Source organism: Cynara cardunculus (genome assembly GCF_001531365.2).
Source record: "Cynara cardunculus var. scolymus isolate 2C chromosome LG 5, CcrdV1, whole genome shotgun sequence".
NCBI lineage: Eukaryota > Viridiplantae > Streptophyta > Magnoliopsida > Asterales > Asteraceae > Cynara > Cynara cardunculus.
The window spans coordinates 1,371,015-1,384,661 of record NC_037532.1 but is presented as its reverse complement, the minus strand read 5'-3'; the positions used below and the strand labels follow the sequence as shown (position 1 = coordinate 1,384,661).

At 35.4% G+C, this 13,647-nt stretch overlaps 1 protein-coding gene and 1 long non-coding RNA gene across 3 annotated transcripts; both read right to left on the bottom strand.

The window, feature by feature from the left end:
* Window positions 1–2,772: 2,772 nt before the first annotated feature.
* LOC112513665 lies at window positions 2,773–3,569 on the bottom strand. Its single transcript, XR_003069288.1, has 2 exons — window positions 3,330–3,569; window positions 2,773–3,137 (listed from the first exon to the last, which is right to left on the bottom strand). It is a non-coding gene; the product is annotated as an uncharacterized LOC112513665 (long non-coding RNA).
* A 1,681-nt stretch (window positions 3,570–5,250) lies between these two features.
* Window positions 5,251–13,480, bottom strand: LOC112513314 (EKC/KEOPS complex subunit TP53RK). 2 transcript variants are annotated; one of them, XM_025119543.1, is made up of 7 exons: window positions 13,374–13,480; window positions 10,161–10,272; window positions 9,014–9,127; window positions 8,644–8,922; window positions 7,437–7,550; window positions 6,729–6,801; window positions 5,251–5,633 (listed from the first exon to the last, which is right to left on the bottom strand). In XM_025119543.1, the coding sequence occupies exons 2-7, from the start codon at window positions 10,221–10,223 to the stop codon at window positions 5,596–5,598; spliced, it is 681 nt and encodes a 226-aa protein (XP_024975311.1). In that variant the 5' UTR covers window positions 10,224–10,272; window positions 13,374–13,480; the 3' UTR covers window positions 5,251–5,595. The 2 variants fall into 2 exon arrangements, with proteins under 2 accessions (XP_024975311.1, XP_024975312.1); XM_025119544.1 differs by lacking the exon at window positions 13,374–13,480 and adding an exon at window positions 11,381–11,398.
* Between the last annotated feature and the right edge of the window lie 167 nt (window positions 13,481–13,647).

Sequence of the window (13,647 nt, the reverse complement as noted above, 5' to 3'; positions counted from 1 at the left end):
GTTGCACATTGTGAATGATAGAAAAAGACCACTTAATATGTTTTAAACATTTAATTTATCGTCTCCGGAGAGAGATTGCCTTTCCACGATGAGAGAGGTGCATAACCGCAATTTTTAAACATGCCCATAAAAGATGAAAGAATAAAAGAACAGAGAGCAGTTTCCCACCAAATAATGCAACCTAAAATGTGCAACCATGTGACCTGATTTCCACAATTTGTATGTTATGTGACCACCCCACCCCATCCATCAACAAGTAAAAGAAGACACAGTTCAATTCCCACAATTTGTATGTTATGTATGCAGTACTGTTACTTTTTGTAACCATAACTACTAGAGATTCTTTTATAGCAACTTGGCCAATAAGAGAATTGTGCATCTATAATATGATATCCCTTGACCCAATACAAGATAAGCTATTATATTTACACAGGGTTGCATATTTTATGAATAAAACAAAAATGAGCAAATGTAGTTGCTGGAGAGGAGGGGGGGGGGACCAAATGACTGTTTAACTAAAACCAAACTCACACAGTATATCTCACTCGAAAGTAGGGTCTTGGATGATAAAATGTACATAGAACTAACCCTTACCTCAAAAAGTAGAGCATATGCTTCCGTGAAAACCCTTGTTGTGACTATGAGAGCAGACATATAGAAGGAACAAGGACTAGAAAAGATATTGCAGTTCTATCTGAATATGCAACGAATCATATCTCAAAGAACCATTTCAAATGAGATTTACAGTGTCGGTTTTGGTTTGGTTTATATGCAAAGAACCATGAGAAAACACTAAACTTTGACAATGGTAAAGAATGAAGTAGCATAGCATAGTGTATGTATGTATGTATGTATGTATGCATGTATCATTAACTACTAGCAAACTTGTATGAGTTACCATCAATCAGCAATCATTCACCAATGAATATGTTTGGAATCAATCAATGTAGCAATTATGATGAGTTGGTAGCTTAAACTTTCATTCATAAACGCTAAAAAACACATGTATAACCACTGAATCAATACTATAAAAATGATCGATCAAATTAATGAGAAATCTTTTCTAAACTGCAAATAGGCTAATAATCAATGGTTTTAAAAATTCATGCTTAGCTAGCAATCCTGAAATGAAGTGGAGGTGAGGCATGATCCAACTACTTATGGTCCACTACACATGCCATTTTATGCCATCACTTTCGGGATATTACAAGATATAGTTACATAATACACATTATGTATGCATATATTGTCTTGTATTGGAGACAGGAAGTAAGTTGATGAATTGGGTAGCTGACAGCCAAAAGAGCATGCCCAAAATCAACAACAATCGCTCCCACTAAAAACCAAATAAGAAAACACAAAAGTTCGCATACCACCAGCATAAAGGATGAGCACCAATGTAAGATCTCATCTCAGGCCAATTGTACCAGATATTGCCCGCTTTGTCCACACACCTTGATTCATGGTTTTAAAATGCATCTRGTGGAGGAGATATCCAGTCCCTTATAGTTAGTTCCCCTCCTCAACCAATGTGGAATCTTACAACCAACATCTTAACATGTTTACACACAAAAGCTTGTAAATTCCAAATCTTAACGGACCTAATTGACCAGAGGTAATACGAAGATAAACCAAACAAAACTGACCCAATAAAACCCACTTGAAARTAGGGTCTTTTTTGGGGTGGKGTACATAGACCTGACCTCAACCCCATAAGAGTAGAGTGGTTGTTTCTTGAAACCCTCGACTTGTGTAAAAGTGTGAGCAAACAGTTAGAAAGAACAAATACTAGCATGGTATGAGCAATACAACACGGAGATCCTCAAACAAAATGTCACCAAATTATACACCGGAGACGAAACAAAAAACAGGATCAGTAATTCTCCATTATCCGTAATCGCACTGGAAACACAAAAGGTCAGAAGAATTACATCTAGACAGTTACTATCTTGGCCAAGTAAATTCTAGGTTTGAACTTTTAACTGTGTAGCTAAAAGTTGTGGATGCAGGTTTCCTTCCTCTTTTACTCAATGTAAATGGAGATCAATAAATAACTCCATACTTATTGCATTCTGCCAGCTTATTAGTTTATTCACATTGGTCATCCAAAACTATGATCCTGCAGTCAACTTAGTGATCTAAGTTGGTGAGGCAAGTAAAAGTCTTTCACCCCTTCAACTTATGGCAAAAGGAAGATCATTTCTGTATGCAATCTACACAATTCTCAAATACTAAATGGTTTTTTTTTTTTTTTGATTAACTTGGATATCCAACCAGCTATGCGAGCCGATTAATCCCAGGACGACCAACTGTTTTGCAGATAGCCCGGAGCCACCGTATTTAAACCTCCATGGCCACAAGATGATTTTTGTTCCTCCTTGGATTTGAACCTGAGACCTCCTAGTACTTTTGACCTTTGGAGCCAAACTCAAACCAATCAGGCACCACCTTTTGGTTACTAAATGACTTTTTATACCCAAATGTAGGATAATCATTAAATCTAAGGGAGGTTCCTTATAAAATCTTTGATTTCTTTTTACGAACGTCGACTAGACTTGGACTATTTCTCCTTAATATATGTCCCTTCCCTTGAGAAATACTCTTTTTTAGAGGGTAAATATTTGGGGTTTCACGTAAGGCCTGTTTGTTAGCTGCTTAATGAGCTTAATGGGACTCATAACTTATTCAGTCGGCTATACATGACCGATTGGTAATGGCTTAATGATATATAGAAAGTGCTTAGGGAGCATTATGCAAAAAACCAAGTTTTTTCCACACCTCCTTCCATATATGAAAAATCCTCCCAAAAAAACTTTCGCAATTTACACGACCACACAAATAGCTTTATCTATACGAGACTTATGAAAATCCATCCAAACAGCCATAATCTCACATGGTGCAGAGGCAGTCTACAATTTCTAGGGAAGGAACGCTATGGGAAAACCTGTACTCATCTATCCCCCAGATCCATTTAGCCCAATCTTAGCCCTCTCTCAACAGCTCTCGACAATCTGTACCCGTTCAGCCTCTGTTAAAAAGGGCATGGTAGAGTCGCACTTGTGGACTATTTCTACTTTGTATACGTTGGAACCTCCGTTCTTCCTGTCTTCATTATGGGTTCCACATATTCTGAAAACCTATAATGTAACATATAAAGAGCACGTTAAGTAACTCCATTTTTGTATGGCTTGGAAGCAATATTAGGTCATAATTTGAACTAAACGATCACCACATCAAATTCATACAAGTGCAAAACACCACACAAAGTGAATCAGCAATCAGCTTCTCTACTTACAAATCGGATTTTCGGGAACTGTAAGCTGGAGTACCTTAATAACTAAAACTCCGTACCAATCAGAGTTACGAAATTGCAAACCGCATCGGAAATTAATCGAACGTTTTTGTCGGGAGAAATAGAGGAGGTTTTAATCCAGAAAACGGAAGGGATGCAGTGGTAAATTATTTGGAAACTGTAGTTAGGGACGGTCCCTAGGGTTCCTGCGACGTTTGGGACTGAAGAGATCGGGATGAAGGAGAAGACGACGACAGCTAAGAGCCAGAGCTTCCATGGAAGCTTCAGAAATCAGATGGATGAGTTTTACCTCGGCCCATTTCAATAACTTGGGCCCAGAGGCCCCAGACCACCAATACAAATCCAAATTGGACCCGCTTTATCAGAATCTGATTATTGGTAGGATCCAAACTTTTCAGGGGTTGTTCGGTTAGTGTATTATAAAATGGAAATGATTTTTTTTTTTTGATTTTATATAATATAATGGGCTTGTTCTTCCAAAAACCCAAATTCTAATTCCAGGTTAAACGGGGGAATGAAAATTCATTCTTATTTTCATTTCTCTGACTGAACCAAACACCCTCTAAATTGTTTTTAAAATAGAGAAAATTGCATAAAAAGTAATGTATTTTAACTTGATTCATATTTTCGGTAACACACTTTTGAAACTTTCATTTTGGTACCTAAAATGTAAAATTTTAAATATTTAACTACTCGGATAACCAGTTGAAAACTAATTTTAGATTAAAAAAAACTAATTTTTGATTAAAAAAATTAATGTCACTAAACACGCCAGCAAATAATATTAAGTTGGATACTACATCACTCGTCATATCAGCATGATAACCGGTTAATGCTTCAACCAGTTACCTGGGTACTTAAATGTTTAAAACATTACCTCTTAGATATCAAAATGAAAAGTTTTGAAAGTACGTTATCCAGAATATAAATCAAGTTAAATTACAAGTTATTTAGTTTTTTTTTCTTKAAAACTTTTTCTAACCAGTTATATGTAATCTTTTGGTTAAAAAGATGTAARTACCAATTTTTACAAGTTTAATAAATTTATTTATTAAAAAAATATTCTAAATTTAATCATTTAAAATAAGAAAGATGAACGACTTCTTTTTAAACATGAGAGTATATATATACACGTAGCTGAAAATGGTTTTTTTTTTTAAATATATAATTAAAAATATGTGAAAATATAATTAGGTCTATCTCGATCAACATCACTTGACTAACTGATAAACTAGTTGAAAAACATAAAATAGCTTTAAAAAATAATAAATTTTTGATATTTCATAATATTTTTAAAACAAAATATTGATATTAATACAAACAAAAATGATAATAAAATATATAAATAATAAAATAAATTAATTAATAGAATTCAATTTCATTGTCTCTAATTTAAAGGTTATATAACTAAAGTAGATTTACCATGCAAACCATGTTATTTGTACAAACCTCATTCAACAAATCATAATTTTTCATTTTCTTCATTTTTTGTAATTAATGAAAATTGATTAATCAATTTTATTATAAATCGTGTTAATCATGGATATTATCTTCATTATTTTAATTTTAGAGAAATACATGAAACAATTTCATTAATTATTATATGAAACAATTTCATAACCATATATGAAACAACCGTATCAAAAAAAGTATTATATGAAACAATTGTACAAGATTAAACAATTTTATGAAAAAATTTCATAAGATTAAACAATGAAATCGATGGATCTGGTAGTTTTCACTGTTTGTACAAATCAGATGGTTTGCATTTAAATATACCAAATAAAATTAGATCAAACTGCACAATCTGTCTTGAAAGTTGAATCCCACGTAAACTGAACAATAACCCATTTTTTGCACATAATTGTCCATAATAAATTAGCTTACGAGCTAAACCAAATACTAATATACCTCACATAGAGCTAGAATCAGGGGTATGATATAAGCAAACCTTACCGGCTACCATTACTCCAAAACGTACAACGGTTGTTTATGTGAAGATCATATTACAAACCCTAATACAATGAGATAAACTTGCTATGAAGCTAACATGGTAGTTAATTTAACAGTCTATGGCTGTCAATGCCATCATCTGAAATGAAAATTCTGAATTCACCAACGACGGTTATCCGAATGCGTAGATCAGCATAAATACAACCTTAAAAGAATTTAGTACATACCGGATGAACAATATGGCGTTCTACGAATCTTGTAATCGGTGGGTAGTAAGGCATGTCGCTGGTATATGGCTCCAGCATCGTATAATAAATGGCAGCGTGGGTTCATCCAACCATGGTTCGTTTTCTGCCTCGTAATCTCACTGGCAAGTTTAAGATGCAATTGCAAAAATGTAATAAGCAAAAAAAGTCGAATACTGCTCCAACCCAAACAAATGCAGGGTAACAACCACTTCGGTTGCGGGGCACTGGTTAAGGCTCTAGGGAATGTAGTGGAAATCTCATCTTCCCCGGGTGCAAATCTAGGCGCTGCCAAAGCCTTTGTAGCCATGGAGGTGGCCATTCGTGGTCACCCGGGGAATTAGTTGGTGCATGTAAGCCGGCCCAAAAACCATGGACGGACCCGATGTAGAGCATAAGGTGGCCGGTGTCGCCATATTGTTCATCCATCGCAGTGTAAAATTCTAGGGTCGTGAAAGTGCCATTGTATTAATTTGTTGTGTGTCATTGTATATGTTTTGAAACTAAAATGAGAACACAAATTTTCATTCGTAGAGTTCGTTTGCAAGGCTTTTCTTCCACCCCAGACCCGAGTTCGAATCCTGCTAGTGTCATTTTCTTAGTTTTTAATTTTCAATTTCTAATCTATTATGTTTTTGGAAAAAAATTGCAATAAAAGACTTGAACACAAGACCTCGCATATTAAAAAACAATGAACTAACCAACAGATCAATGATGATTTTGTAAAAAATATCCCTATATTTGTTTCTTATAGTCAAATAGTGCCATCGTTTGAAAAAACTTCTCGGTCCGTCCTTGTTGGAAACCCATGGTTGCCCAAAAAACAACAAATGCAGGGTTTGATTCAATACATGATCTCATATAAGGCTTTATAAGGCTTCATCTGGAAAGTTCATTTAGAAACCATAAATATTTTGAGAAGCATGAGAACCAACTATTCATGAATATCATGCATTTTCATTATTCATCATATTCACGAGAAATAATTCATGAATAGTTGGTTCTCACGAATCTCAAATGAACCTTCCCTGCCCCTTCAATGGTATTCAGATATCTAAAACATCTTTACCGACAAAAAACCCAAGGAATCTTGTGAATCAAGATTTGGAAGATCACAGAAAAGGAAATATTGCATTTATTTTGGGACAAAGACAGTACCACAAGAAAACAAAGATATGAAATGAATGTAGAGGAGAATACATGAAATAATACTGTACCTTGACCAAGTTTATTAAGAGTGGATGACCATTGCTTTGAAGACTTCCTATATGCAGCAAGTATCTTATCCATCTATTCAAGAATGTCAAACCAAAGTTATGTCAGTAAAATCCAATTACTGTCTTTTTTTAAGAGGATAATAATTATAATTTTGATACTGCAAAACTCACATACGCATTCTCATATTTGGTGAGGTTTGTACTCCGAGGAGGTCAGGGGTTCAAACCTCACCAGAGGTGAGGATGATGTGTGAGTTCATTTGTTGATATTTGCCGTGTATATATATATATATTATATACTTAAAAAATATGGCTGCGATACTAGGTGCCGCTGGGCCAACGGCCCTTTGGTCAATTACCGTGTCTTTAAAAGCCAATTTCAAGTTAGGGTTTGTTTCAGTGGCTTATGGGTGTGTATGGTACATGGATCAGTACAATACCGATGGGGCCAAAATGCATTTTTTTTGTCCAACCAAAATTGGCAAAACAAAACTCAGGGGACGAGACAAGATTGGTAAATTACTAAATTATCCTTGTCACATCAAAATTTAAAACCTTCCGGAATTCTTTCACAACCCCCCCCCCCCAAAAACCCTCATTCTCGCCCATCCAGTCGTGTCCAGTTCGCATGCTAAACGCACAGTAAGTGACTATTTTCAATTGAGAATACGGTATCATGGAGAATCAATGAATTTCCAAATGGCTTACCACATTTCCACATGAGGAATGCATCGAAAGCAAAGCTCGTTCCAGTACGTATAAATCAACAGCTTTGTCTTCCGGAAGGGTTGATACGAAGCTCAGACCAAAATCAATTAATACCTGAGAAGAGATGGCAAAATAGACTTACAAAAACAAAAACGAGTGATTTTTCAATAATTAAAACTGTCCGATACAAAAAAACAGTCCCGTCCGAAGCTAAATCATACATGTTCTCATTTGCATCAGTACAGGAACTTCAACTATATATCATTGGAATCATACGGATATCTAGTCTTCAAAATTCATCCAAAATTCTATTATACCATCAACTTGATGGTTCTTTCTTTTCTTTTTTGGGTGACCGTGGGTGTCCAGACCAGCTAGCACGTACCTCAACTAATCTCATGAATGGCCCTAAAGTGCTCACCCGGAGGAGCCCCAAGGCCTAGCTTTTATTTGCCAGTTGAGCAGACCCTCAAGGTTTGATGGTTCTCACTTTCCAAGCCATCAAATCGGCAGATACGTAACAACTCCATTGTTCCAAATAAGACAAGTAATATCCTCAATACCGCCACCATAAATGGGAACACTGGAACAACTTGCAACTTGTTGATTACTAAAAGAATGATTCTTTTCTAACCATAAAACTTGGCTTTTCATTGCACAGTAACCATCCACAATGCCAAAAAAGAGTTGAGCATTTGTCAAGTAAATCATTTTAAGTGGTCCATGCTTAGCAAGTTTAGCCAATAATTTAAACCATGAAAAAGCATGCAAGTGCTTGAATTAGCATCAGTCACACACACACATGTATAGGGTCAGGTTCAGGAGAGAACCACCAAAAAAAATGAAAAACTAAGGAACACTCTAGTAACCGTTCATGTGGACAGTATGCAGATGTGCATACAAGTAAATTGTGCGGTATGCACACGTGCATAGAAACCAAGAAACAACTTCAATTACTTGTATGCACATCTGCATACTGTCCACACCAAGGTGTTCTTCAGTTTTTCATTTTTTGGGGCGTTTTCCCCTGAACCTCCCTCTCTCTCTCTCTCTCGATATCTATCTATATATCTATCTATCTATTTGTGTGTGTGTGTGGTGTGTGTGTGTGTATATATATATATATATCACTGACACTACTAGCATAATCAAGAAACCGAATCATATAATCTTATAAAAAGGAATAGAAGGATTAAATATCACGTACCAGCTGATTGCTGCCACTACGCCATAACATATTCGATGTGGTCAAGTCCCCATGAATGACTCCACCATCATGTAACTTGCCAATGGTATCTCCAATTTGCAAGGCAATGTCATCCATCCTTTCTTCAACAACTCCTTGCAATCCAAATTCAAGGAATATATCTTTGATTGATGGACCTTCCACATACTCAAAAGTTAGTGTGTGTGATACAGGATCTACCGCATAAAGCACGGGAGTAGAAACTCCAAGCCTCCTAGCCTTTGTCATACACCTAGCCTCCTATAAATCATGAAATATATCAAGAATAATCACGATGAAATCTTTGAAAATTAAAAAAGGGTTGAGAATAGTGTTAATCTAAGCAACAAACCGCATTTAAGCGCTTGAGCGTGAGCTTTGAATCTAAAGTCGGATGCCTATACTTCTTTGAGAAACGTTCCTTAACAACAGACTTCCTTCCAGCAAACGTTGACTCGAAAACTCTCTGATAAATATCAACCAATATACAAGATAAATATATGTTACCTACACATAGCATGCAAGTCAAACCATATCAAAATACGGGTCCGTTTTGGAACTCTAAGGATGCATTTGGTAAACCGGACATAATAGAAAATAAAAAATTTGCAAAAATAAAGAAGGATTTCTATACACTAGACATACAATATAATTTAAATATGACAATGGGTTGCCCGGGATTCGAACCCAAAACTAGTTTGATGGAGTAGATAATTTCCTTGTTAAATAAGTAAAATTCCCTCCCAAGCGTTGCTTACATTTTTTAGTGCACACCACTTTCAGAACAAGGATCACTGTGTTTGGCAAGACTTTTATGTGGAACAAAGTGGAACGAGCTTGTTCCACCCACACCCTATGGAACAAGGTGGAACAAACCTTTACTGATATAACCTCAAAATAAAACCTAATTCTCTTCTAAAACAGCAAATGCACCTCCCTCTTTACATTTTATTCATTCTTTAAATTTTATTTATTATATTTAATTCTCTTTAAATTTTCATTTTACTGTCGTCAAAATATTATTTTTCAACGGTTTCTATATTTTGATTAATTTATGCAATTAATTAAATATTAATAGTTAAAAAACAATATAGAAAAAGTATAAAATAAAATTTGGAAACCATATAAACCTTTTATTTTGGTGTCATTTTTAATCGTCTTGAAGAAAATTTTCTAATAATTATTTTTTTATAAAAGATACTTATTTTATCATAGTTTACATAAATTAATCAAAATATGTAAAAAAAAAACTCATTAGGGGTAACTTGGTCATTTTTTCTATTCTGTCATGTCCAATTCTGTCTTACCAAACACTGAACAACTATTTTGTCCTGTCATATCATGTCTGGATACCAAACGCACCCTAATTGCATAAGCTTGGAATCAGAGTCGAACCAATTTCAGTTTCAAATATGCAAATACGAGCTTTAACTTCTAAATCTCAACTTCCATGCTCCAAACACAATAAAAGCATCAAGTATAAAACTAAATCGACTCACGGCTTCAGCGCCTTGCTTTATCAGAACCAAAGAGCCACCTTCTCCATTTGCTTCAGTATCCATATGTATATAATTTTGCAACCACTTGTCTTTCCTTGGCTTTTACCTTATCCTAAATAAACAACACAAAAAATTACGCATCTACGAAAATTGCATAGATCCTCTTCTTTTCAGGGTCATTTGGTTAAATGACCTTTCTCACAAGTTTCTTTTCAATCCATGACATTCAGACAGGTTTGAGAAAGCCACTTCCGTACACAAGAACGACACTAAACTTGTCAGAAGGTTATGTTGTTAATAATATTATCATTTAAAGTAAATGGTCAAAATAACCCTTATTTTCTCAAGCTGCTTAATTTGTTTCACTATTCTGCTAATCTAACATGGCCTTATCAGGACTGTAGTATTGTAGTTACTGAATAGTTCACATTCTCTTAGCAGTAATACACATTCTCTTCATAGAAGTCTTCCTGCTTCTATTGCCACCTCACACCTATGGAGGGGAAGAGCTAGAAATATTACCTAGGGTGATCCTCTTAAATAAAACAAAATATAGAGAGGGAGGTTTTGGAGAAAACCCTTAAAAAAGAAAAACTGAGAAACACCCAGGTAACCGTTCATCTGTACAATATACCCATGTGCATACAAGTAATTGGAGTTGTTTCTTGGTTTTATGCACGTGTGCATACCAGACAATTTTACTTGTACATACATGTGCATACCGTACAGATGAATGCTCAGTTTTTTCTCTTTATATATCGACAGCAACATCAGTATTATCATTGGTAGTCGACTCCGACAAATCAACAATTCTTTTTCTCTTTGTAAAAGTACTTACCCATAACTATTAAAATATACATAAAAAACTATCAACATTACAGTTTATCATAGTCAGAGTGTCAACAGGAACAAAGCAGAAAGGAAGAAAGCATTACCTAACAAATTATAGAACAAAAATCCCAAGTGTCAATCAAAATCCAAGTTTACTTGACACTTCACAGAACAAAAAAATCCCAAATTTGAAACAAAAATCAAACATCTAAGTTTACATGACTCTTCACGGGACAAAAAACCCAAGTTCCCAACAGCATTCAATCATCCAAGTTCACTTAATTCGAACAAAATCAAACATCCAAGTTTATTTAACGCTCTACAAAGCAAAAGATCCCAAGTTTCAAACAAAATCGATGTTTACTTGCACTTCATTAAACAAAAAATACCAAGTTGAAAACAATGGAAGTTTCATCGAACAGTTGGCATGCACTACAAAAAAGTAAGAGAATCAGTAACAAAAAAAGGAAAAACCCAAATCCATAATTCCATGAATACTTTAATTAAGTAACTGGTTATTATTACTAATCAGAAAGCAAAAAACTTGCAGTCATTGAAACCCTAGAAAAGCAGTTGAAGGAGAAAAGGCACCTTACCTTGTAATGGCGTGGACAAAAACGGGAAGGATGACGGGAAGGGTTTTGGATTTTGGGGTTTTCACATGGGACTAATGGGTAATTTTGTAATTTGGCGTATCGAGTTTATGGAATATTGGATTGGGAAATTGAACAAAATCACCATCTCTCAGTGGAATTCCATTTACAGTTTGACTCAGATGTCACTGTCTTGGCAAGTGACACCTCCCTCACATGCAGAGATAGCTAAAAGACAAAAAAAAAAAAAAAAAAAAAAAAAAAAAAAGTTCTACCCATGGCTGCAAGTTATATTGCAGAATCAAAAATGGCTCTAGTTTACAATCAGACGAATGAACTGTCGGGAGCTCGTATGAGAGCTGGTTTGACTGCCCTAGAGTGCATAGATCCATAGGTTCGATAACTTGTAATAAAACTGATGTGTGAGAGAAATATTTATCAGGTAATGGAGATACTATAAGCATTCCATCAGTTACGTATCAATGTTCCAACAAAAATACTTATGCAGACGAAGCCATACAGGGGTTTTGGCAAGGCTTTTGTAATTCTATCCTACCATACCATATCTCGATCAATTGACGTAATTATTCTATCGCGTGTACATTCCCAGCTGGAGTTCATATTGGCCATGGTACTAGGAAACGAAATCCTAAAATGGCACCTTTATTCCTACGAAATACCATACGAACTTACGAAGTAGAATGCTTAGACTTAGGATTATACCTATTTACCCAAATACCCCGACGATTTCCACTCGTTAAGAATTTCGGTCTATACCGACACCATAATATCAAACTGGGGGACGAATTTCATAACTTGCTATCCTCTTACCTAACAAGCAAAGATTTGCCTCCGTGGAAAGGAACATCAAACTAGGTTCCAAGATTTGAAAAAGCTCTCTAAACCCGTCACCATCAACGACACTAAAAGGTTGTCATCTTTCACCACAAACCTAGCCAAGGCATTGCGACATTTTTCTTTATTAAAAGTCCCGGCCAACAAATTTCCCACACCATCACCACCACATTGAAAACTAAGTACTTTTTGTGTTTTATTAGTTTCCCTACCCGGACTTACATTGTTTTTTTCCACAATAATTACAAGCACACCTAGGATCATTTGGATTTCAACCCTCTACTTTTGCAAAGTAAGCCCAAACAACAGATACTCTACCACCCGACCCTCTTTATCAGTGTTCGGTTCTCCTTTCATCTCTTTATCAATACATATTGGGGTAACGTTAGCATCCATTGAAACCGTAAGAAGTAAGAAGCCAAATAAATACATAACATWACTCAATAGTCAATTAACATTAGCATTAGCATCAATACAGAACTCAATAGTAACATCAGAAGTTCAAAGAAGTCCCCAAACTTAAATAGTAACTCAATAGTTTCGCTAAAAATAAACGGTGTAATTGAATCTAGCATACACGAGGCAAGCAAACGAACACAAATATGCCTAAAATTTGCAACAGGACTAACTTCAATACATCAAACAAAACGCTAAGGTTCAATGCCTAAGAACATTTTGCAGTTCTCAAACTTAGAACTTACAAGTTGTCATATTAGGTCAACTTGAGTTGTTGAACAACTTCAACTTATCCATGAACATACACAAAACAAGAACCGAACAACTACATCTACCAAACACCTTGAAAAGCGTTCAAACACTTGAAATCGAAAAACATAAAACAATCAACGCGAACATCTCTGTGTATATTATGTACATTGAAAAGCGTGAATAGAAACTCGAAGAATCTGAAAAGTGCTCGGAGAAAAATACGTACCTGTAGTAGAAAACCTAGTTCAAATTCATCCTCTCCGCTGATAATATCTTTGATGGAGAGAATTATCGAGAACGACGATAAAGAGGGTCGATTGGTCAAAAGCAACCATAACGGACTGGACACGCACCGGCTACCGGATTGGGTCGGTTTTTATTGGGCCGGGTTGGTTGATTTTTTGATCAAAAAAGTATCCGCTTACTCTAGGTTGGGTCTTTTTTGGAATTTTTCGGGTCGGGTTRGTCGTGTTAGTTAAGTTTTTGAGCATTTCTATTTG

Excerpts from the sequence above, each read along its gene's own strand:
- LOC112513314 (XM_025119543.1), bottom strand. The coding sequence starts at position 10,223 with ATGGATACTGAAGCAAATGGAGAAGGTGGCTCTTTGGTTCTGATAAAG. Across the intron at positions 9,128-10,160 it reads TAAAGCAAGGCGCTGAAGCC|AGAGTTTTCGAGTCAACGTT; the intron begins GTGAGTCGATTT and ends GATATTTATCAG. Across the intron at positions 7,551-8,643 it reads GTAGTGGCAGCAATCAGCTG|GTATTAATTGATTTTGGTCT; the intron begins GTACGTGATATT and ends ATCTCTTCTCAG.